This window comes from Protopterus annectens, chromosome 3.part1, assembly GCF_019279795.1.
Source record: "Protopterus annectens isolate FY-2018-M chromosome 3.part1, PAN1.0, whole genome shotgun sequence".
Taxonomy (NCBI): domain Eukaryota; kingdom Metazoa; phylum Chordata; order Ceratodontiformes; family Protopteridae; genus Protopterus; species Protopterus annectens.
This window is the reverse complement of record NC_056732.1, coordinates 767,250,044-767,276,875: the sequence shown is the minus strand read 5'-3', so window position 1 is coordinate 767,276,875 and position 26,832 is coordinate 767,250,044. Positions and strand designations below refer to the sequence as shown.

The window sequence follows — 26,832 nt, the reverse complement described above, 5'->3', positions numbered from 1 at the left end:
ATGGCATTGTATGTTAAGCAGAGATCACCTCTGAGTAGATGATATGCCACAGAGTTTAGCTGGAGGTTTTTTAGATGGTCAGCACAGGGCATCTGCTTTAGGCCTATGATTCTTTTAGTGAGGTATTTTTACGGCCTTTCCAGCCATTGCAGATGTCTTGTGAGGTACATACCAAATGGGGCATTGTACTCTATAATGGGTCTAATGAGGGATGAGTACAGTGGGACAATGACATCCTTTTTATGGATGAAAAGCCCTAGTGATGAGGTGTGCCACATAGAAGGATTTCCTGACTGTTGTGGTGAGCACTGTCCACCTGTGTCCCTAAGTCTTCTCATCAAACTTTCGGTGTTCAGTGTACTGCCACCTATGTGGTAATTCATGGGTACATGTTTTTTTTCCAAAGGGAATAACTATACATTTCTTGGCATTAAGCTTGAGCCCATGGCTCTGACACCAAGCATCTGTTTCTGTAAGGCCCTTTTGCAGAATATCCACATCATGTGGGGATTCAATAATGGCTCCCAGTTTGCAGTCATCTGTGAACTTTGTTAGCCAGAGTCCCTTTGTGTTGGCCTGTACTTCAGAGAAGTAGAGGCCAAACAAGAGCGGTCCCAGGACTAAACCCTGAGGTACTCCACTTGTCACTTGTCTGGAGCTGGATTTGGAGTTGGCTACTTTTACAGTCTGGGTTCTGTCAGTAAGCCAGTTGGCAAACCATCGAGTGATGTAGGGATTTATGCCCAGCTTAGTAAGTTTATCTATGATTCCAGAGAGGGGGATGGTGTCAAAGGCCTTGGCAAGGTCCAGATAGGCTATGTGGACCACCTTACCCTTGTCCACAGCTCTGGAGACTGATTCGAAGAAGTCAAGTCAGGTTCAGGAGACAAGATCGGTCCTTCACAAACCCAAACTGGATAGGGTCCAGTGTTTGAAGGTTGCCAATGTCTTTGTTTATAAGTTCCATGATAATGCATTCCATGCCTTTGCAGATCAGGCTCGTCAGACTGATGGGACGGTAGTTCCTGGGATCCAAGGTGGATCCCCCCTTGTGGAGTGGGATAACTGTAACTGTGCGCTACTCAGTGGGCATGAAGCCTGAGGTGAGGCTATGAGTAAACATGACACTTAGGTGAGATACCAGTCCATTTTGTAGTTCATGTAGTACACAGCCCAGGATATCATTTGGTCCCATGGATGCTGTATTCTTAGCATTGGAGAGTACAGTTTCTACCTGTGTGGCCCTGATTACTGGAATTTGACAATCCTTTGGTATTGAGATGGGCCCTTTAGGGGGTGAGAGGGGGGTGAAGTTGGCACTAAATCGATCTGCCAGGATATTGGCAATATCCTTGGGATCATTATATTTAATGCCATTCTGTTGTAGCTCAGAGCAGATCTGAGCATTGCCATTTAGATTCTTGACATAACTGTAGAATGACTTGTGGTTGTCTTTGGAATCTTTGGCAATTTTATTTTCGTAACTAGCATTCAAGGATTTTATGAGGGATCTCAGCTTCTTACTGAGGCTGATAAGGGAGTTTTTTGCATCCTGAGATTTTCCTTTTTTCTGCAACAGTTTCTTCCTTCTGTTGTATAGTTTGTTTATGGCAGGGGACCACCAGATTGGCTTCCTTTTTTTTGGAGGAGAGCGTCTTGATTCTATTTGAGATGGCATGATTCATGCACGAGTGGATGTGCCTTAGTGTAGGATTCAGCAGTCAAACTTATAGCTCCCATTTGCATGGGTGTCATGAAGTTTGTCACTTCTGACTTGAGTAGCATGCAATTGGCTTTGGAGAAGTTTTTACTGAGGTTTCCTTACTGGGGGGTGGAGGTGGGATGTGGATGTCAAGGGTGATTTGCTTATGGTCAGACCTGACCAATGAGGGGGTGACCATTGGTGTGGAACATCTATCTTCCATGTTGGTAAATGACCAGATCTAGGATATTGGAGCCCCTGGTGGGACAATGACAAGAACCGTTGAGAAAAGGTGTTGGTACCCGAGCAGTTTTCCCAGTTAATGGCAGGGTAGTTGAAATCACCCAATATTAGGGTGTTTGGTTGCATCTTAATATTTTCCAGTATGTTTAGAAAGGTGTAGTGAGGGTGTTTGGTTGTATCTTAATATTTTCCAGTATGTTTAGAAAGGTGTAGTGAGAATCTTACGGCATGGTGGGGGATCTGTAGCAGCTACAATTTGGATTGCAGTCTTACCTAATGTTAGTTGCACCTGGAGAATTTCAGATGCATTGTGTTGGGCAACTAGCCTGGAGGTGTGAATATCCTTGGTGAATATGGACACTCCTCCATCTTTAGTGTTCATAGGTTCATAGGTAGGTACTAGGCTATCGGCCCTGGGGCCTATACAAGCCCAGCCAAAAAGGTACCCTGGCTTTTGCCACCCAAGAAAATTATTTTTCTGTGCCATTGTCGAGCAGAGCTACAGAAGTGATCCCCGGGGTGAATTTCCTATTTCCCATCCAATCATCAAGATTTTTCTTGAAGAGTGCTAATGAGGAGCTTTGTTTGATATAGATAGGTAGTTTATTCCAGAGTTTGGGAAGTCTCTGGGACAGGAATCTATCCCTCCTGCATGCTCTGTTTATTGTGGTGACAAGGTTTAGGTCTCTAGAGCATGTAGCTCAGAGGGATTGAGGTTTCTTTAAGTGTATCATGTCCAACAGCTCTGGGTTTGACATAGCTTTGTATGTGAGGCAGAGATAACCTCTGAGTAGGCGATATGCGATGGAGTAAAGCTGGAGTTTTTTGAGATGGTCTGTGTAGGGCATCTGTTTGAGGCTGGTAATCCTCTTTGTGAGGTATTTCTGCGACCTTTCCAGTTGTTGTAGATGTCTTGTGAGGTACATACCAAAAGGGGCATTGTACTCTATAGTGGGTCTAATGAGTGATGAGTAGAGGGGAACAATGTGTTTTGGTCTTAGTTTGGTAGCCGAAAAGTGTGGTAAGAGTTGTAGCCTGGTATTGCAGGGGTGATCTCAAATGCCTTGGACCAGGTCTCATGCTGTATGTGTGGCATAACTGATTGCCCACAAAATTTTCTGAACCTGCCCTTGGCTGCTGTCCCTTTGTTTGGAGGGTGGACAGTGAGATTCTGAGTATAGGATCCTTTTTAAGTGCTACTACAAAGATTAATGTAATCTGCTGAGAGGTCTCTTCTCAGAGAATGGATACAAAAATCTTCTTCTGAAGCTTAGAAGATTTAATTAACATTTGTTCTTGGCAAGGGGAAACATAAGTAGATGAACTTAAAGGCTTGTCAGAGTCAGAGGTATGAGCAGCAAGGATGGTTTGAGTAAATGGATATATGTTTTTTTTTTTTGTCGACATGCTTAATATCACTACAAAAATCATGCCTGTAAGTTAAGTGATTCACCTAAACAGTACAAACAATGAGTGTGGCTAATAGAGGATGGAATTTTTCTACCACAAGGACACTTGAGGAAAAGTTGTTAAAATATCACAAGCATGAAGGACAAGGCCCAACATCTACACAAACACAAGAGGAGATTTTTCCAAACTACAGATAACTGGAATAGTGGGTGACAGTGAGTCAGAAGCAAAGCTGAAAGGAGAAACATAAGAACATTTTGAGTCACATAAAAAGCAGACGGGGGCCATTTTCTTCTTCTTCTTCTTCAAAATCTAGCAATGAAGATATGGAGAGACAGGAATTTGTGATGTGGGAATGATTAGGGAAGGTTCTATGCAGCCTGGGATAGTTTTATCTGCTGAGTGGGTCCTGATGCCTTCGGCTTAGGTCCTGCTGGCTACAGATGAAGGTGCTGTTTATCAGATCCTTGTTTCATTGAAGATATCCTCTCGGTCACTGGCGTGTTGCTAATGACAGTCACTGAGGACAGAGTCATAGCTTGACCATTGTACGGAAATCTTAATCCTGTGACTCAGCTCTTGCTTTACTATTTCACATACATAGAATGCCTGCAGTGCTACTGCCACTATAGTTATCCACTCTTCAATTTCCTGATCCAGACTACCTTCAATTCAGAACAAGACCACATGATACTTAAACTGCTTCATCTGAGGTTTGTGGCGTACTCTGGCCTTCAGAGGGCAGTCCAGTCTTTTCTGGGAGACTCCTATGCCATTGATTTGTGGTGGTGATATTCTTCCCATCCATTTCAGATTCCTTTGAGAATCACAGTAATGCATAAGGACAATCCCAGTCACTAAACATTGTAATTTGTCTACAACAGACATGCCATCCTTATTTTCCCTGACTGGATACATTTATAAAGGATTTGATTCCATCAGTGCTTATTTGTCTATTGTGTAACCTTGAAGAAGTCACTTAACCAGACATTGCACTCAGGTCACACTAAAAGACTGTGTGTGCAGTGGGTCTACCTGGTTAACAAATGGGTATTTTTATCTGGTTGGGAGTTGCCATATGGTTAAGGTATTTTCCTCATAAACAAAGGATACGTGGTTTAATTCTTACCTTTGGAATGAAAAGTTTGGCTTGGCTTAAAATAGCCTTTAAGAGCAGATAGCATAGTACTAACCTATGAACCTTTAACATGGTCTGTCAATAAAAACAGCAAAGAGAACCAAAGAGGAGACATTCACTGGTAGAATCCTTCACCCCAATCCCTCCTACATGAGTTACCAGTTTAGTTAGAACCTCATTAATGCTGTCCAAAACCCAACAAACTTTTTCCACACCCACATGTTCATTTTAGTGACTGTCATAACTGTTCCCTTCCTGGTTGGTCAGTACCTGTCAGACAAATATGGGGTCCTCTCCATTAGAATTTTGTGGAAGGCCTCTTTTTTTAACCTGACTGCTTCCTTTTGTTTTGGTGCCCACAACTGAATTCTAAACTTACCTCCATAACAAGATTTGATCACCTTTTCTCACAATTCCTTGCCAGTGCCTCAGCTATTAAGGTTTTGAACAAAATTCACTCATAGCCCAAATCCCTAACTTATTGAGTAATGAAAAAACTCTTTTTGAGGTGACATTTAAATGCATCCCATAGGAGCATACTAGGTGCTCCTAGGAGACACTCACTCTACTTTTGGTTTTATTGTGTCTGCCCAGCTAACAGTAAAACCATCTGAACCAGTTCTCCATGTGTAGATCATTTACCAGCATACCACATCTCTAGACTTGAATGTTAAGAATTTCAGGTCTTGAGTTCATGCTGTGTATGAAGGGAAGTCTAACTAACTCTAACTGGTACTTTCCAACCTCCCATTTTAGCTGTAGCTTCTTTACCAGAATTTAGGTGACGTTTGGCACCCGGCTCCCCATGAACATGTGATGCACTGCTGGAGAGAGGTGTACCCCTTCCATTAGCGCTCCAATCCAGTGACAAGCAGCACTACTCGCCAGCCTTTCATCCAGCTATCCCTGGCCAACCGGAGATCTGCGGTGCTACGGTATAATTGCATTTAGGCAGGATTCTGATTTATATGTGTTCAGTCATAATCTCACAGATGGTAGCTTTGCACCTTTGGCTTCTCAGCCAAGCTCATACACCAAATGTCTTACCCTGCGGTTCCTCTTGTACTGAGACTGTTTGGGCATATGTTGATGCTCAGAACCACTTTTAAAGATAGCAATTGTGTACCCAAAATACACCCAGTTGTTGAAACTTTTATAACAGTGTGTGAGAAAGAGATTAGGGAAGTGTTTAATGATAAAAGAGCAGCAAAATTTTACAACTTAAGCAAATCTGAGAATGAAGCCTTGGCACAACTGAAGGCTATGTCCAGTATAGAAATTAGGCTGCAGACAAGGGTGGGAGTGTTGTAGTAATGGAAAAAGACTATATATATATACAGCAAATGATGTTATTGCTTGGTGACACTAATACATATTTACAGATTTCTAGTCTGCAAGTGAAAGCTATTATAGACAGGGTGTCTGTTTATGTATTTGATTTACTTGTGTCACAACAGATTACAGAAGATATATTTAATTATTTTCAGGTAGAACATTCCATTACACCTATGATATATGGATTACCTAAGATACATAAGAGCATGGCTGAACCTCCTATGAGGCCTATTGTTTCTAGCAGAGGATGGTGCACAGAAGCATTATCCATTATGTAGAGAAGCAGCTGCATCCAGTGTTAGATACATGTGATACTTTTATTAGAGACACAAAAATGTTTTTAAAATCTCTGCAGGAAAAAAGGTCAGTGATTGACAGTGAGTTTATGTTTGTCACCCTGGACATCAATTCACTATTTACGGTGAACTATTGAATATCAAGAGAATATTCACAGATACCAAAGTGAATTTGATATGCAACTTGTTAGAGATTATTCTTGAAAATAGTGTTTTTCTATTCAATGATAACGTTTACCTGCAAAAGGTTGGTGTAGCGATGGGCACGGCGTCTGCCAATAGCTACGCCAACCTAGCATTGGTATCTTGGGAAATTAATAATTTGCTATGAAACAATGAGTGTGTCAACAGTATCATTTGGTATGCACGATTTGTGGATGATATTTTTCTTCTGTGGGGAGATACGAGTAGTAGATTAGGATTGTTTATTGATTATCTATATGAAACTACTGATTTCCTTAGGTTTACGTACGACTGTTCATCTGAAACTATTAATTTTGTGGATATAACTAGTGATAGAATTGGATGTACTGAACTAGTTACGAAATTGTATAGGAAACCCACTAGAAAAAACAGTATTTTATACAAAACTAGTATGCACCCCAAACGTGTTAATAATAATGTAGTTAATGGACAATTTATGAGGATCAGCAGACTTCATAATACAGATGATAGATTACACCTGGCAGTGGACATGCTGAAGGATGAATTTATAGATAGAGGTTATAATGTAGCAGATATAGATGTTATTATTAGGGGGATGTATGAAGCACACAATGATAAGGGGAAATCGTTTTTTTCAGATAAAATAGATGAGAGGCATACCATGCAGTCTAATGCCAGACAAAAAGTGAGGTTTCCTATTACATACACAAGCAACATTAAGATATTTTGTTGGATTTTCGAAAAGAACTAGAATATATTAAATTCCATAGAAGAACTGGATGAGGCCATAGATGTAAGGCAACAATTTTGCTATAAAATAACCGCTCCCTGAAAAGACAATTATGTTATAAACCGCTAGTGAACAAAAATGGTGAGAGAGTTTCACAAAGGATAGGAACATTTCCATGCAGGCACTGCATGGCTTGCAAGTTTATCTACACTAATATAGCGTTTACACATCCCAGTCAGAGTCTTGTTATAAATTTTGATTTTTATGCTGATTGTAGGACACAACATATAGTGTATCTCAGTTTTTGTAAAGTTTGTTATGTTTTTTATGCAGGTAAAATTAATAGGAGCCTAAAAGAACGCATTCTGGAGCACATCAGAGATATAGCTAATGAAACAGAAACCAGTGCATTAGCTAAGCATGTTAAAGATCAGGGCTCTTAACATGTTTTTAATTTTTTAGTACTTGAGATTATGGAACATAACATTAGAGGTGGTGACTTAAAGAACATGACTGAGACAGCAGAACAGAAATGGATTCTGAAACTGCAGGCAGAGAAAACACCAGGTATAAACAGTGCATTGTCACTAAAACCTTTTCTTAGAGCTAGACTACTCAAACACTAACTGCTGCATTGGCTTTAAAGTAAAACAGAAAGAATTGCTAGGCATGTAAGCTACAAATATGCATTTACATTTTTAATTGGAGGTGGTGCTTTCAATTAGAGTTGAGCCAGCAGAACAGAAATGTATTCTGCAACTGCAGGCAGAGAAAACACCAGGTATAAGCAATCCTTTGTCACCAAAAATTTTTCTTAGGGTTAGACCCATCAAACACTAACTATTGCATTTGTTTTTAAAGTAAAACAGAAAGCATTGCTAGGAATGTAAGTTACAAATATTCATCATTTACATTTTTAAATGGAGGTGGTGCTTTCAATTAGAGTTGAATGAAATGTTTTTATAGTTATTGGTTGTTTTACTGTTTAAATTTGAAGATGCTGCTTGTTGCAACTAGTCTGATGAAGCGATCAGTTGTTGGGATTGTGAAAGCACTTACTTTTATGCATTAAAAGTTCTTTTCTACATTATTCAGTCATGGTCAGTTCATTCTCTTTGTTTTTTTAATATTTAAAACTCTGCAACATTTAAAACTCCTTTCTGTTTTCCCTGCCATGTATCTCTTAATCACAGTGTTTTTTTCCCACTCTGTTATTGTTTTGTGATACACCTCACAACACCAGTCCTACAATATTCCTGCATTTTTGTTCTATTAGTGGTTTCTGATACTGAAATCATAGAATGTATGGAGTTATTCCATTTCATACTTTTTCACCCCTTACTCTTTTTTGCTTTTATCATTCATGTTGCCTTTTCTGTTTAATCTGTGTTCTGTGACCTACAGCATTGTTTTTTTCTGCTCCAGGGTTGTTATTTTATCTGGCAGTACAGGTTGTTCCTCCTCACCGCTGTAGTATGTATTGCTCTGAGGAAATGGCAGTTTCATTTCTTCTTTCATTTTATTTATCTTATGTGCTGCAAAAAGAGGATCAAGTTAAGCTGCAAGTCTAGTGTTTTTCCTTTTTAACCTGTTTAATCCATCCTTGTGCAGAAAGTTGCTTAATTCTGCATGGATTTCTACTTCAGAAAAAAGCTCTGCTTTTGCAGGATGTCTGGATTATTATATTGAAGCTGCTGGTTCACAGATTCCTGCCTGAGCACATTACTCAGACAGTGTCACATTTTATTTTTTGCATATGTAAGGCATTTATTTTAGTTCTCTGAAGTACTACATTCTTTCTGTAATGGTCACACTAAGTTGCTTGTTAATAACCAGATGTTAATACCATAGTTGTAGAACCAAGATGAATGCCTTTTTTATGTGTGTGAACCTACCACATATAGAAGACACCCACAACTGCTAAAGGTTTGAAAAAAATATTGTGATGCAGTATGGGGTCTGCCATTGCCACTTTCCATACTTTTTTATTTGCTACTCAGAAAATGTTGTTCACATTACTTCTAAAGATATGAATCCTTTTGAATGACTTAGTAAATGCTTTTAAGGATTATAATTCTGAAAGTTTAGATGCAGCCAATGGGTTCTCATAAAAGGTCATTTTAAAAGTACTGTAATAAACATCATCTGCTTTGTTGATATGATTGCCATGTCCAACACTGCTTTCAAATTCTTATTTTGCATTATTCATTAAAATAACGCAAATGCCATTTGTGTAGCTTGCTTTAAGATGCTTTTCAGATAAACAACATTGATATGTAAGCTGACCAAGGTATAATTTGTTTAGCTTGAAGTAAAGATGTTTTGAAAGATAAATAGCTTTAATTTTATAAGCGTGTAGCGCAAAGGTCAGAGCATTATTTAATTTGGAGAGACATAACCATGTTTAATGTACATTTTAGATATATATATGTATATTTATATACAAAAATGTAACTTTTTTGAAAGTAAAAACATGTTTCCCCTTTTCTAAAGCTGTACAGTGCGGAAACCCAGGAACACCAACAAATGGAAAAGTATTTCGCATTGATGATACAACATTCTCCAGCTCTGTCGTTTATTCTTGTCTAGAAGGGTACTTGCTTTCTGGTTCTTCAGTTAGACAGTGCACTGCTAATGGGACCTGGTCAGGAAGTCTGCCAGAATGCAGAAGTAGGTATTCACGAAAATGTATGTTATACTATGCCATGTGATAATTTATGAAAAAAAAGCTATGAATGCAGCAAAAGTAATTAAAGCATAGGGGATCTAAAATATTAGTTATTACTGCTAACTGATCATGAAGTTAACATTATGATAAGTGAAAGTTTGAGTCATTTTTCTTTTAATTCAGTATTCCTGCAATGCGTTATGTGGCAATGGTGAGTGGATATATTGAACTGCCCAGTATTTTGCAAATGTTACATTTGCATAATTTTAAAGAGCTCTGTTTATAAATGACAAAAATATTTCCATACTCGTGTGCACCACAAAATTCAAATGTAAATAGACTTAAATGTTAATGATATGATGTTCTAGTGGTACAAATAGCATGTATGTATTGACCTAGGCAGTCATGATTGTTTTGACATTAGTAAATGATAAACCAGTTAAGTGACAGCTTTCCTAGTGATATGCAAATTAAGCAGGAATCATCTAATGCCTGTATGGCTGTATTGTCCTAAGGTACCCAAAGGGTCATCCCATATATCTCAGTATATAAGCCGATCGAGATTTATTGAATACTTATACCAGGGACCTTCTATCTGGTATACAAACTTTGCTGACGATTTCAACTTAAAAACCATAATCAACACCAGAGGAAAGCGCTGGGTCTTCCAAATAGAAGTTACCCATTCAGCTGAAAAGTTCAGTATTATTTAGTCCTGAGAACGAAGAATACATAGCTGAATATATAGTTCTGCATTTCTTTTTATGGAAGAACATCTCACTTATAGGTTCATAGGCAGGTACTAGGCTATTGGCCCTAGGGCCTAGCCAAAATTTTTTGACTTGCGCCTCCCACGTGATTTAGTTACCTGTGCCTCTGTCGAGCAGGGCCACAGAAGTGATTCCTGTGTGAATTTCCTGTTCCCCATCCACTCATCAGGATTCCTCTTGAAGAGCGCTAATGAGGAGTTCTGCCTCACATATGTGGGGACCTTTTTCCGGAGCAGGGGGAGTCTCTGGGACATGAATCTGTCCATCCAACAAGTCCTGTTTATTGTTGAGGTCAGGTTGCTAAATGGAGAGAAACAATGGACAAAATGTTGTCACAGACTGCAGGTTAATCGCTGTGAATTCATAATAATGTTGGCATTTATTGTTAAGGAATGATTGAAGGAAAACTGAGGTTTTTAGTCTTTAGAAGTCCAGAAGTTATTCCTCTAATGATCACTTCTCTAGCTAGAGCAACAATTCAGTATGGAATGTTTTTTATCTTTGTAAAAAGAACTTTAAGAAGAAATGACATGAGGGAAAGCCACATACAATTTGATAGGTTTGAGACATATATTCTGCAGAAATAGGTGAAAGCAAGTTAAATCATCTTTCTTTAAACTTTGAGAGTAAGGAGAAACTTGTAGCATATGTAGCACTTATAGTAATGAATATCATAACAGGAGACATAGCAGCATATGCAGTGCTTTCTGAAATAAATTAGAACAACTGCAGACTAAGAAAGGGTAGACCATTAACAAATTTTAATTGGAATATTTGTATTAACAAGATTTGTTAAAAATATGTATTTAAATATTACCTCTGTATAGATAATTTGATTATTTTATGTAAGGGGCGCCACTTTGTCCATCAGTTTGTACAAAGTTTACAATAAAATAGGTTTCAATTTAAGTTTGATGGTTTACAGTTCGGTCAAGAAATTAACTTCTTAGATCTGGTTCTTAAGGGTTTTAATAATGAAGGGAAGGTTATAACTTCTGTTTATAGGAAATTGGGGGAAGGCAGCATATATTTACATGGACTGAGCTGCCATCCCATCACCATATTTCTTCGTTACCTTACAGGGAGTTTTTGAGACTTAATAAATTATGTAGTCAGGATGTAAATTTCTTTAAAGAAGCTTACAAAACAGTGAGTATGTTTACAAGAAGGGTGTATGATAAACTAGTTTTGGATTCCCTTCAAAAGGTTATATTTAAGACAGAATACAATTTAAAATGTGAGAGAGAGAAGTAATGGACAACAGACATAATACTTAAGAAAGATGAGATTGGGATGTTTGGAATTATAATAGGAATATTAGAAATAATGCCAATGCAGACGAGGGGCATTTATTTTGTGGCAGTTTATAATGTCCTTAGTAAACAAATAGTTAGGCTTTTAAAATACTATTGGCCAATTTTATTAAAGGGCAAGGACTTGGCTAATAAGTTAATTCTTACTCATGTTCCTTTTAGGAAGAGTCAGAGTTTATTTGTTCTTCCTTTAACAAATATTCATGGGCAAATTAAGTCAAACTATGGTATGGTTACATGTGGAAAATGATCAATATGTAATCATCTGGTGAATAATTTCCTAAAATGAATAAGATTAATTTTAATCCTGTTCAACAGTTTAATTGTAATACTGAAGGAATTATTTATGCCTTGCAATATCCCTGTGGTTTATTTTATATTGGGCAAAGCAAAAGGGCTTTTAAAATCAAGTTCCAAGAGCATATCAGAGGTATTAAAAAAGGTTGTTTGGAAAGCAATTTGGCTTTAGGATTTTCATCAAAGTAATGCTGCATTACTCAGGGGTTGTATTCTGGAGCAGGACATGTTATAAACAGGTAAATTAGGGGCTTTTAAAGAGACATTATAATATAAAGAGGCTTTGTACATTTTAAAATATCATACCTTGGCTCCAAAAGGGTTGGGTATCTGTCCTGAGACCCCTACTGTTTGGCATCTACTTCTCCGAGGTCCAGGCAAAGACAAAAGGCCTGTGCCTGACCAGGTTTGCGGATGACTATAAGTTGGGTGCTGTCATTTACGAGTCTATATCACATTATCAAAATTCCAAAATATCGAACACCATAAGCTCGACCTTGGAATCTCGAAATGTGATATACTCGAACGCTCAGAACAGCAAATTTTTTCCCTTGGAAAAAATTTGCTGTTCCAAGAAAACACACACAACACAAGCACACCAAAATACATAATCCACACATACACACTTCACAAAACCCTACAATAAACCGTACATACACTACTAGCTATTGACTTACCTTAACCCAACCCTAACCCTAAGGTCCCTAACTAACGTGCACTCACCTTGCCCGCTCCCTAACCCTAAGGTCCCTAACTATTGCACACTCACCTTACCCACTCCCTAGCCCTAAGGTCCCTAACTATCACACACTCATCTTACCTTGGTCCGTTCGCACACTTACCTTAACCTGGTCCATCACCTTCACGCCACAGTTGAGGAAATAGTGAAACCACATAAACGGCCAACAGAATACTTTCCCTAGGAAAATATTTGGTGTTCTGCAGCTTTGCTATTTCAAGCGTTCGCTGACTAGGGGTCGATATAAGAACATTCGATGTTTTAACACTTTGATGTTCTAATATAGACCCGTCATTTACTCCCCATATGATGTTAACATGCTGCAAGTTGGTGTCACAGCAACAAATGACTGGTGACAATGCCATGGCCTCAAGTTAAACACAAACAAAGTATTATCATACCATTTGGCAAAAACATGTCCCCGACTGATTGCCACATCAATGGCAGCACCTAACCACACAAGTTGTGGTGAGAGACATGGATACTCAGGTTGACAATCTCACATTCAACCATCATGTAGTGGCAGTGGTCATAAAAGCCTTTTACTTGGTTCATCTCATAAGTAAAGGGATTGCATCCAGAAAAAAAGAGGTTATTACCTCTTTGTACTCCTCCCATCTTTAGGCTAATAATTGGGTATAACACCCCGTTTGGTATGTACCTCTTCAAACATTTGTGCCAACTAGAAAGGCCACAGAAATATCTCACAAAGAGAATCCGTGACCTCCAACACCAGTCCTATACAGACAGGCTCAAATCACTATTACTCTACTCGGTATCGTACAGATTGCTCAGAGGTGATCTGTGTCTAAAAAGGCAATCTCAAACCCTGCCCCTTTAGAGATGCTCCATATCCGTAGGTCTAACTCCTCGTGCATTACCCACTCAAAAGGCCTAAATCTAACATATCACATCAACAAAACCTGCTGGAGAGACAGGTTAATCTCCCAGATGCTGCCCCATCTCTGGAACAGACTTCCCATACACGTCAAACAGAGTACCTCACTGACCGTGTTCAAGCACAACCTTGATGAGTGGATGGGAAATGACAAATTTGTCCCAGGGGTTCTACCTGTGTCCCTTATTGACAAGGGCCACAGGTGCTGACTGAGGTTCCTTTTTTGGTGATAAACTCTTGGCTAGATTGTAAGGTCCCCAGGGACATTAGCCTAGTAACCTCCTATGATCCTATGAAATAATGAATGTAACTGGAACTGTTTGATTAATTAAGGTGTTAATTATGTGTTAATTTTTTAAAGTATGACTATTTAATGATGTGGTTTTAGGAACTGAATTGTACTCCTTGAAGGCTTTTGTCTGAGTTGCTAGAGGTTATTAAACAAGTGAAATTATCAGTTCTGTGGCTGTGATTGCTTCTTATTCTGCCTTTTGGTGTGGCTTAGTATAAGAAAGGGTTGACTCCTTTAGAATAAACTGGATGCATGGTAAGAAAATGACAGTACTGTTTAACAGGAGACTTATCAGTACCTGATATAATTTACTAACACAGAAAACAGGAATCGCTAACTCTGTTATTTAAACTAAAGCACTTTTGGATACAAATATTGGTGATAGTGTTGATGACTGGTAAAATTATTTTTCCATAAGGTTAGTCATTTAGAATCATAGGAACCTGGAGACAAGTAAACCTGAAGACTATGTGTGCCTTGCAAAATGCCACCTTCAAGATCACCCCCCCCCCTATTTACAGGGTGGCAAAATATGTAGGTCCAGGTCTGAACTTGTGGATAGCCATTCGGTCATCAAGTTTATACTTGAAGGAGATGAGGATGTAATTCTGCTTAACATACAGGGGCAATTTGTTACAGTGATTGGGCAACTGTTGGGTAACAATTTCATCCCTGCAATGTATTTTATTTATATGTTGATTAAAGTTCAGATCCTTGGTTTGGGGGTTTGTCTACTCCTTCATCCTGCTTGTCTTTGATGACTTGAATTGCTACTTATAGCACAGCACACATAGGATTCTATAAGAGACAAATTGTAGGGCTAGGGCTGCTAGTCTTTCTTTTTTAGGCCAATAAAGAAATCCTAGGGTCTTTCTAGCTGCATGAAATATTTGCCTAGGCCCATGCCAAATGGAACCTCACACTCAATATCAGATTTAATTAGCACAGAATACAGAGGGACAATAACTTTCCTTGTCTTTTGGAAATCAGTTGTGCTAGATAGAATGATTTCCCGACTATTGTTGCAACATGTTGTTAAAGGTGAGTGAATTGCTGACCATGTGCTGAGATGCCTGACTACTATGTTTGTGAGTACTGGCTATACTATAAGTTATAGATGAGATTTCTCAAAGTTGGCAATGCTGCACTTCTTTGCATTTAGTTGGAGCCCTTTCTGTGTATACCGTTGGTTTGTAAGGACTAGTTTTTGCTGAAAAACATCTGTATCATTGGAGGAATGGATGCTGATACCCAGCTTGTGGTCATCAGCAAATCTGCTTAGCCACAGATCAATGTGTATGGTATGAAGGTCTGAAAATATATATCAAAAAAGAAGTATCCCCATTCTGAACCCTCAGATTCTGCACTGGTTATGTATACTTTTGCTTTTTCTGCACATGTGACCTATGTCTTTGAGTGTTTTCTATTGTAAATAGTAAGGCAAATCCACTTCAGTCACAGATAGATTCCATGGTAATATTAAGGACATTGCTTAGTAGCTCATAGCTCTGTTCAAGTACTTGTGTAGATGACTGAGCTGCCAGTGAACTTCAGTCTATAATCCCAAGATAATTCACTCATACTCCATTTACCTACTTATAACTCCGAGCAGGTCACTTAACCAGGCATTACTTGTGTACCACTCCTGAAAAGTGGCACTTGTATCTAATGGATTTTCCCACTTAATAAATAAATCAAATACGAAGTATCACCACCCTTGATGGAATAACTGTGATAATTTGATTATGCTACTACTGCTGATATACTGATGGCCTCTTAATTTTGTCATTTTAGACTTTTCATTAGTGGATTTTTGCACATTCCCCTTACAGTATTTATTTTTCTGCTGTGCATACTGTTCATTTTACATTTAAGGTGTTAATATTTAGATTGACAGGTTTTCCTTGTAGTTATCAACTTGTAGTATTTACAGCAGTATTAAATTCACTTGTAGCCACTTTGCACGTCCACTTAGAGTCTAACATTATCTTATATGAAGAATGTTCCAAATGAACATTAGTTACTACTGTTTGACACGTGTGACCATGCAAGAACCATTTTTTATAAATGCTTCTTATTTTTTTTCTTCCTAAGCTCCTTCAGGAGCTGTAGAAAGTGTTACAGCTAGACTACTTGACCAACTGGAAATTAATTCTATCCTTTTCAGCATACTGTATAGTATAATCAACCTTAGGTCTTTTAGGTGAAATTGTGTATACTTGTAAGCATGTACCAAAGACATCTTGTGTAATAGCACCTCCGTCTCCATGTCTACTAGTAAAAGTAAATATCTACCTACTGGTATGGTAAAAAAAAAGCCCATAAAACTGAACTCCTTTGTCAGGTATCCATATGATAATTGTTGCAGTTACCAAGGGGAAAAGGATGCATTCTCTTTGCCATAAACAAAATGCAATTTAAACTGTGCCCCTCTATTGCTAACTGCTGAAATAAATTGATCTGTACCACTGATTTTAGCCCATTGCAATGGTTACTGTCTTGGTTGTGTATTAAATTAGACATTCATATTTATTTTTCTGCCAAATTCAGTCTTGCTCAGTTAATGAGAATTTACCACTGATGATTTTTGTTTTAATCATAAGTGGTAAAAATATTCCAAGTCAACAAACGATGCAAGTCCAAACAAAAAAGAAAAACACCCCAGGCCACATGCAGATGTGCTTAAAAAACAGAATTTATTCATCTGAAATAGAATAAAATGACAACAATGATGACACAGTGCTATGTGTGCCTGTACAACTTCAGCAATAAGATATTTAAGCATAGTTTAAACACTTTAAAGTATAAGCTTACACATGCAGGTAAATAGACATACAGACCAGTTGATATAATGGTTATGGTCTTTGCTTCCCCTGCACAAGGTACAAAGTTCGATTTTGACCTCTGGCCAATGCCGTTTTGGAGTTTGCATGTTCTCTCTATGACTCTGGGTTTTCTCCCACCTCTGAGAAACATGCTTAGTGTTTCCATCTCAAACTCACTAAGGAATGGAGCTGTGGGCAGCACCACAGACTCTACATGGTGCCCTATGGGGGAAGGGATGTACAGAATGAGCACTTTGGGCATCTACTATGGTGTGCAGTATCCTCAAGATAGGAGAACATGGATCACAGACTGCATGCCATAGCAGTGCTAGCCACTCAATGGTGGAAAATGTGGTTCTAGATGATTCGGTCATATTGACTAATATCAATAAATGGGCATCGGTATTTGTCAGTGATAAGTGGGATGAGTACCCTGCCTATTACCCATGCTAGCTATGTGCCCCTTTTGGCCAGTGTCTGCCTGCCAAAAACCCCAGCAAATTTGGGTCAATAAGCTACTGGCTGGCCAGTGTCTAATTGCCCAGCCTGAGCTTTGTTTTACTCAACAAATCAGCCTGCCAAACATGAACAAAGAATTGCTACACTCCATGTAGAAACTTGCCAAACATGAACAAAGAATTGCTACACTCAATGTAAGTTCACTGACAGGACACAGCTTGATGTATCCAAGAGACAAGATGGAAGGGCAGTACAGCACAGGCTTGGGATTCAGAGTCTACTACTCAGGAAGAGGGCAGACTAGAAACTGTGTGAGAATTATGAGAGAGAGACTTCAGAAGGCTGTGAGGGATAATATTCAAATTAGTGACAAACTCATGGCAGTCAGACTCCAGTGTAATGATAGGGCAGTATTCATAATCTCAGCCTATGCCCCACAGCAGGGTTGTGATAGTGAGGAAAAAAAGTGCATTCAGACAGCAGTTGAAGGACCTACTAGATTAAGTTGGACTGCATGAATTGGTGTTGGTGTTGATAATAGGTGACTTGAATGCACATATCTTGACAGACAGAACAATATATGAAAACTACCTGGGTCCACATGGATAGGGCAAGGAGAGGCCATTCTAGACTTCTGTCTGGCTAATGGTTTGATACTAGCCAACAGATGCTTCAGAAAGAGACACAGTCACAAGATCAGATACAAGAGTGGCCAACATTCAAATCAGGTAGACTTCTTCATAGTAAGGAAAGGGCACTGGGGTAGAATGAATGATTGCAAAGTCATTGGTCCATAACATAAACCACTGGTTGTCCCAATCAGCTGCAAGGCAGTGGTCAGAGAACACTCTACGTTCAACAGAGACCAGGCTGATGACCTGGAAGTTGAATGGAGAGAAAGTACAGCAGTTCAAGGAATTACTCAGGGCTCTATCCTCCCAAAAAGCGGAGGAAATAGGTGGAGCTGAAGAAGAATGGCAGCACCTCAAAACAGTATGTGTGAGGTCTATAGAACAGTTATGTAGCTGAGCCAGGTATGTAAATAAAGTACATAAGGAAAGCTGGTGGTCGAATGCAGGAGCCCAGGAACTTATCAAAAGAAAGAAGGAGTGCAGGAAAAAGTGTGAGGTAGAAAATACAGACCAGGCTAGAAAGGAGTACTGGTTGGTTAACAAAGAAGCTAAGAAAGGAGTTGCAAAGGCAGGGCATCAAAGACACTGTACCAGCTTCTGTCAAGTGACTCCGTAGGTGGCACAAAGAAACTGTCAGGTTGCAAGGCAAAGACAGAAAGATAAAGAAGATAGTCAGACACCCTTCATACTGGATGTCACCAACAACCTGCTCATCAGTCCACAGGGCATAAAATGCAAATGAAAGGAATATTTCCAGCAGCTTCTGAATGAAGAAAACTCAACAGAAGCTGTAGTTCCCCAAACACAGCCTATGATGAGAGAAGAAGAGGAACCCACCCTAGAAGAAGTAAGAACAGCACTAAGGAAAATGAGGTCAGGGGAAAGCAGCAGGCTCAGATGAGGTCACAGCTTATATGGTAAAGATGCTGGGTGAGATCGGGGAGAAATGGCACCAGAGGGTACTCACAGCAATGTGGAGAGAAAGACATATTGAAGATGACTGGAGAATGAGCATACTCATGTCAGTGTACAAGAACAAAGGGGGCATCCACAACTGTGGGCAGTAAAGAGACATCAAACTCCTGTCAAGTCGCATGATAGTTCTGGAAGGAATGATTGATAAATGGATACACAGAGTAGTACAAAATAAAATGGCAGATGAGCATCTTGAATTCAGATCAGGATGCAGCACAACTTATCCAATGTTTACAGCGAGACAGATAGTTGATAAAAAGCTAGAGATGAGGAAATAGTCCAACTGGACATTCCTAGACTTGGAGAAAGCATAAGACAAGATCCCAAGAAAGCTGATTTGGGCAGTACCATGGTGGTTTGAAGTCCCAGAAACATTGGTAGAATTAGTGCAGGCTAAGTCCAAGGACCCAATGGCTCAAGTATGAACAGTGTTCGGTCTCACAGAGGGATTCCCAGTGGGAGTGGTTGAGCACCAGGGTTCAGCTCTGAGCCTACTGCTGGTCATACTAGTGATGTTCTAAATTAGCAAACAGGTCAGGGGGGCAAATCAGCAAATATGCTGTATGCAGATGATGTGGCATTACAGGCAGGCTCTGAGCATAAACTTCAGCAAAGGATAAGGGAATGGAATCCAAAACTGACGGCAAATGGGATGAAACTAAGCTCAGGTAGGACAGTTGGAATGGCAGCAAATTGGGGAAATCAGAAGAAGGTGAGAGTTGTGATAGAAGAGAAGGTAGTGGAACAGGTTAATAGCTTCCAAGTATGAAGAGGCCAACACTAGAATCAGAGGAGCTGCAGCCAAGTGGCATAGAGTCTCAGGTGTTGTGAATAACAGAAGAATGCCAAAGAAGTTGAAAGGTAAGATGTGCAAGACAGTGGAGCAATTAGTACCTCATGATTCTTTTAATGAGTCCCTTTATTTTTTGTGAGTTGGTTTGTTTAAAAAGATGGTCATTATTCACATTTCTTCCCATAAACCATCCACGAGGAAATTATGCTCCAGTAAGTGGAAAAGAGTTTCATGCTGAGCTGCAAAACAGAACATAGAGCCTTTTACAGCTTCCATATCTGCAATTCTAGACTTTCTTACTGAACTTTTTGAAGAAGGAGCTACTGCAGCTACCATTAGGGTTCAACTGGCAGCCATTTCTAATTTCCATACTGGAGAAATTGGAGTCCCGATTATGTCTCTTAGGTTATGTAAGCCTTTCCTCAAAGGTACGTTCTTACTTAGACCCCCCCCCCCCCAATCAGAGAAATCCCAGTCCCTTGGGATCTAAATCCTGTGCTAACTTTGCTAATTTTACCATCCTTTGAGCCCGCATCATCTTGTGATTTGAAATTTTTATCATGGAAAATTTTCTTTTTAGTAACCATAACCTATGTCAGAAGGGTATCGGAGATACAAGCTCTCTCTACTCATCCTCCTTATATCATTTTTCACAAGTGCGGAATCTCTTTGAGAACTAATCCCTCATTCCTTTCCAAAGTCTTCTCAGAGAATAACTTTAACCTTTCCATTGAATTGCCAGTCTTTTTTCCAAACTATAGCGACAAGGCAGAATATAAATTGCACCAGCTGGATGTTCATAGACAATTAAGCTTTTACCTGCACAGGACAAAAGATTTCAGGAAATCCGACCAGCTCTTTGTGCCCATTTTGGACAAAAAGAAAGGATTACAAGTTTCCAAGGTAACCTTATGTAAGTGGCTTAGTGCATTTTTTCTCCTACAATAAGAATGGTAAGCAACTACCAGGAAAGATAAGGTGACATTCCACTATGGCAGTCTCAACATCCTCTGCTTTTCAAGCTAGACTTCCTATTGATTCTATTTGTGTAGCTGCAACATGGGTGAGACCTCATAACTTTATCACTCATTACAAAGTAGATGTGGCCTCCCGAAACAGGTCCTCCTTTGGATACACTGTATTGAAGAGTCTTTTTTCCTAAGCCACCCTAGGATAAAGGTGCTAGGAACGCTATCCCAACCAGCAAGAATTACGGCGAGATAGGACAACATAACATTAAGAAGTTGTGTACTCACCATAATGTTCCATGTTTGTTGTCCATCTCACCTATGTTCTTGCATCCCACCCTCCTTCCCCCATCCTGTATTCCTGGAGGAACTGGTGGATAACTATATACTATGCACATAGTTTTTGATGGTTTGGACCCTCTGTTCCTTTCCTTATAAGGTATTTAAATAAATAAATAAATATATATATATATATATATATATATATATATATATATATATATATATATATAAATAATTCTTCTGTGATTGTCTTTCACTTGCAAACAAGATCTGGGGATGTGGCCCAGAGCATCATGGGATAGGGGTTAGCCTCGAGCCAGTGGAAGCTCTCGAGCTTTAGTATTAGGCCGAGTTCACAGCTCCGAACCCAACCAGCAAGAATATAGGCAAGATGGACAACAAACATGGAACATTATGGTGAGTACCTAACTTCTTATTTACTACTGCTTTTGATAAGTGACAGAATTCATCTAATATCTCACCAGCTGATTTTATCTGCTTTACATAAGAGATGCCAGTCTTAACTGCCTACTGTATCATTCATGTTTTTTTTGTAATTATCATTTGAAATATCCCAAATTTTAGATTTTTTAGCAGTTTTATTTTTATTTAAATCTTAAAGTAACTATCATTGTCTGACTGCAATGTAAACAACTATTTCTAAGCTACAGCTGGTAGGCACCCCCCACCATTAATTAATTCAGTGTCTGGAAAAATTATACCATCTTTTTCAGTTTCTTATTATCTTTTCCCATTTTTCATTAGAATGAGATCTGTCTTTGGTAATTTATTAATTTATTTACTGATATAGTTTTTCTGTGTTTTGATATGGATATATCGTTATTTGGGTTTACATATTATTTGGGTAAGAAGTAGACAAGTCAATATTTAGATAGTCGGTAGTCCCAAAATAATATTGTTTTACGATTGTGTTTATGTTGTACAGTTTACTTACAAATTCCTTGTATTCACTGGCAGTCATGAAAGAGGTGCCCATAATGTTGGTATTTTCATTGTTAGTCATAATTTTTTTTTATTTTAGACATTGCCACAATTTCTTGTAAATAACTTAATGCTAACCAAATTTCTTAAACATATTGTTACTGCATTCTGAAAACACTGTACTTTTGGCTTGTATATATTCATATTGTATATTTTTCACTGTTTTTGTAGTTAAGAATCTTACAAATTGAATTTGTTAGGTATTTCTTATTTTTTAATTACTTTCCTGGAGCTTTTCTCCTTGGGTCTCCGCTGAAAAAGGGCTTTCTGGGCCCAGTCAGACTAACCCAGTTAACAAATGTAAAAATAAATAAATATAATACCGATAAATTCTATCAACATGCTCCTTCTAGTCTGTATTTCAGACTTTTTTGAAGAGAAAGGCTCTACCACCCCTCTCACCTTGAAGTAAGTGGTATACCCCATAATCTATGGAACAGTGGTTGTTGTTTTCTTTTGGCTTTTCCCAGTTAGGGGTCGCCACAGTGGAACTCCAGTCATTTAATGATTAGCAGTCAATTTTTTTTTTATGGTGCTGAGTTGCCAGCCTGACGCCCAACCTTCAACGAAGGCACACCCATTCACGCATGTCTTTCGAACGCCATTCGACCATGGGGAAGACATGCAGACTCCACACAGAAGGCACTCCAGCCGGGAATCAAATGGGAGCACCTCTTGCTGTGAGGCAACAACGCTACCGCTGCACCACCGTGGCTTTTAATCTATGGAACAGTGGTAGTATAGTCAAACTAGACTTCTGTGACATTGCAAATGTGTCACCCAGGAATGTTCCAAGTCTGCCAACTTTGCTATATTTAGACATCTAGTATTTGATAATGCCACCCTTCATGTTTTGTTATTTATGCTAATTGTATCTTGTGTACAGAGCTAACCTCTTAGTCTATTAGTGCAAAAAATCTGGACAAAGCCTGGTCAAATCAGGGGACAAAAGCCCCAAAATAGGAACATATTTTAAATATTGCTCTTGTAAAGTTCTAAAGTTGGTAGCAGACAGAGTTTGTGTTAGCATACTGTTTCTGAAGGATTCAAATTCTGAAACTCAAATGTATGTCATTATTTGGTGACTTCAGTCCTTAAATCATCCCAGTGATTTGCCAGAAAACCACTTATTTTAAGATGAACAGATGAAAGTATCAGGCAAAATTCTGGATGTTTTGTGGAAATCTGGGCACTTGAGAGGTATGGTACAGAATTTGAATTCTATTTAGAAAGATGAAATAGTAGCCCCTGGGATTCCGAAGTCTTAGCACAATCCAGAAACTTTAACTCAGAAGATTTATGCATGGTGCTAAGGTTTTCACATTCAGACCTACTCTCTGCCTGAGGTTTTTCCCTCATTGGGTTGTCTGCATGGAGAGCAGTCTTATGTACATGGCCACGTGCTAATGAAGTATTCCAAGGGGGTAGCTAATGTCAATTAGTCATATGATGTCTCCCAGAATTTCCATAACTCCTGATGTGCTTGAGAGAGCAATTCAGAAACTCACTTAAGTAAAATTTTATTTTAGGAGGAAAAATGGCTGCTGTAAAAACACAGTAGTCACCTATTCCCTCTTTTGGGAGTACATAAATTGTAGGTAAGTTCAGAGAAGACATGTGGGTAGGGTGTGTGTGTGTGTGTGTGTGTGTGTGTGTGTGTGTGTGTGTGTGCGCGCGCGCGCATGTGTGTGTTGTTTGTTTCATTTTCATTGAATACTTATGGATGAATGCGTGTTTCCATGAGCGTGAACTAAAGTTGAGGGACTTGTTTGTGGATAAGTGGATGTAAGTGTGCGTGGGAATGTCTGAAAGTGTGTCCGTATATTTGTGTGTGTGCACATCAGCATGTTCATGTGCAAGAATGTCTCATTTTGCATTAGACTGTGTGTGTGGTGTGTGTGTGTGTGTGTGTGTGTGTGTGTGTGTGTGTGTGTGTGTGTGTGTGTGTGTGTGTGTGTGTTTGTATGAAAATGTTAAAGGTGCCTTTTCTAATGTGATGCAAATGCTGTTAAGGAAAACACTAGCCTGGTCAAGTCTGACAGTGCAGTGTTCGATTCAGAGATACGCTAATGCATCCATAATGTGGTCTTTCCCATTGTGGTTATACTTGTCTTTGAAATCACATTTTCTATCCATTATGTTAACTGACCAACCTGCATTAGGCAGTTAGCATTAACAGTGAGGATTGTATTGAACCTTAATCATTTTTGGTATGTTTATAAAAATTCCAGAGACAATTGTCCTGTTCCGAGAAAAAAATATATAAGGGAAAAGAACTGCTTGGCTTCACATAGTTTTATAGTTAGCAGAGGAAAACTGGTCAGAAATGTTTGTGGGAGTAAAGATGAAAACACAAGGATGAATATATGCAAATATTATGTTATCATATATAATCAAGTTGAAATTTTGTATTCAAAATTTTAAAGTAAGATTTATACTGTAGTATGCAGTACATGTATCAGTTCATTTAGTTCATTTTGGGGATCTAGGATTATATTCTTTCCAAAGGAAAATAAAAAAGGCACAGATCTGAAGGAACTTTCATGTCACTGAGTAAATAAACTCTCTTTGTATACTACAATTTATCTCTTACAAAAAGTATTATAATTTTCTGCACAAAATGAATGTTTTTGCTGACATTTGTGTTATTATAAATGTAAACTGATGACACTTCTGAGATCAGTTAAATTCCAATACATTACTTCCTCTAGTATAAATAATGAAAATACCAATTCATATGAATACAAATTGTAAAAACATTATTACATTTGCATGGTTTCCTAACAGTCTGCAGTTCTGATAGAAGTACAGAGTGAACTGAATTCAACTTTCCTTCATTAATCTTTCACAGCACTACTATAGCTGTCTCATTATGATTAATGCCATGTACATTCCTGTTTAAAATTGTCGTGCTTGTGTGGGTTGCACTAGTGTGCACCAATTGTTTCATATTTGCGTGCATTGCTTTTTTAACATGCAGACAAAATGACATACCTATAGGCTTATGCTGACCCTCAACTTTTTATTGTGTGTGTGTGTGTGTGTGTGTGTGTGTGTGTGTGTGTGAGTGTGTGTTTTCATATGCATGCATTCCTGCATGTACATGGTTCAGTCTTAAGTTCATAGGTTCTTAGATAAGTAATAGGCTAATTGCCCTTGTGGGCCATTTTAAGCCTAACCAATTTCTCTTTTGGTGCTTGAATTAATTTATCCCATTTGGTGTTAGATTGGTCTTATGCATCTGATGGTCAATAATTATGTGTTACCCCTATTAAGAATAACTAGGATCATACCATAAATAATTTCAGGGGTCCCATGTGTGGGATAAAGAATTTGAAGCTGCCTCTGACTGTTAGTAGTACAAGGAGCAGTGTTGTTCAAGTTGTGCTTGAATATGGACTGAAATGAGTATTGTTTTACATGGATGGGGAGTCTATTCCAGAGTAACTCATCATGATTCATCTGTTAGGAAGACAAATTATGCACAGCTGCTGTTGAATTAATCCCTGCATTAAGAACATTTGGATTTCTTTCAAAATACGTTCTGCTATTCTCAGGTGTGGAAGGTGCAGCTCTGGTTGGCCCTCAATATTTTGTCATTATCACGACATGCTCCACATTTACTTTATATATTTTACAGTGAGAACTGGAAATGGATCTAGAATTTAAGAGTATCCATTTATATTCTTTATCACTTTTTTCCATTAATCATATTCATTCTTACAATATCAGCGATATCATTAATCTTGTGACAGTATATATATTTACCTTTGCTGACTGATTCTTCTTTAAAGTTAGCCATTATCCCTTTTTCACTTTTCAGATTTACTAGAATAATATTCAGTAGACATTTCTATACAAAGCCAAGCACATTAAAAGTACATTTTTTGATTAAGTCCTCGGTTATTTATTTATTTGCAGTTGGTTTACCAGGATAGTCCATTGGGCCTAGAAGAACCCGTTTTTAATGGAGTCCTGGTTGTAGTATTGTGAAGGCTGCCAGCCTAGCTAGATAGAAGTTTGTAAATAATTCTATGTCACTGTAAATATTAATATGATCCACAGACTTGTTTCACAAATGTAAAGAAAACTGTGTTATGTGTTGAGCTTCAAAAATGTAACCAGAGTGCACCCTGCTGGAAGAAAGCTGATAAGTAAAGAATTTTACCACTGTGTGATCTCAAGTTAGGAGACAAGATATCTGGGCTCGGAAGTTCCTTCTATTGTCTTAAGACATAGATAATTACTAGGTTCCACGTGTAAAGTGTCTTTTATTGCTGTTGCTTCCTGGCAGGTGCAGATCAAAAAGAAATGTTAAAATTTTGAGTTCTGTGAACCTGGGAAACTTCAGCAGAGGTGTCAGGAATGATGTAACCTGAAAGACTCAGCAGTAATGTGCATTATCAATTTAAGGGCTATCTCAGAAAGAAAGAATGGCATTTTGTATTTGGTTCTGAAGCTAACAACAACTCACCAGCACTTCTCATCTATATTTGCTTGCTCTGTAAGTAGAATTTAGAACAGTAATTTCTCTTAGAGATAGATAGGAATATACCCAGATTAGTCTAACTGTTTTCTATATTTATGTGCGGCTATCCTACAATGTTGTTTTAAAGTATTTTCCTGTGATTTCTGAACTCTGTATTTTCTCTGTGTTGAATTGACGAGTAGTGTCTTGTGTTTTTATTATTATAAAATATTTTAAACCTTTTTACTGTGGCTGGTTTGTGTGTAGAGATATTTAAGCTCTTAAGAGTACTTGCATGTATTTGGTGGGGTCTACCTGAGAAGAACGAAAGCTGAAAACGCCGACAACGAGAAGACTGGCACCGAAAGACTGGCAATGTAAATAATCTACAGTTCAGAATCCCGGCGCTGAAAACACCATGCGAAACGAGCG

The 26,832-nt window shown here is 38.5% G+C and overlaps 2 protein-coding genes across 2 annotated transcripts in view; both read left to right on the top strand.

The window, feature by feature from the left end:
• Nucleotides 1-26,832, top strand: part of CPZ (carboxypeptidase Z) — a 1,352,173-nt gene that overhangs the window by 10,819 nt on the left and 1,314,522 nt on the right. The gene's annotated exons all lie outside the window — the stretch shown is intronic.
• LOC122797720 (CUB and sushi domain-containing protein 3) overlaps nt 1-26,832 on the top strand; it is a 5,249,173-nt gene that overhangs the window by 5,079,957 nt on the left and 142,384 nt on the right. Inside the window, exon 57 of the mRNA XM_044066251.1 lies at nt 9,513-9,689. Coding sequence (XP_043922186.1) covers nt 9,513-9,689 — 177 coding nt within the window. The remainder of the gene's footprint in view (nt 1-9,512; nt 9,690-26,832) is intronic.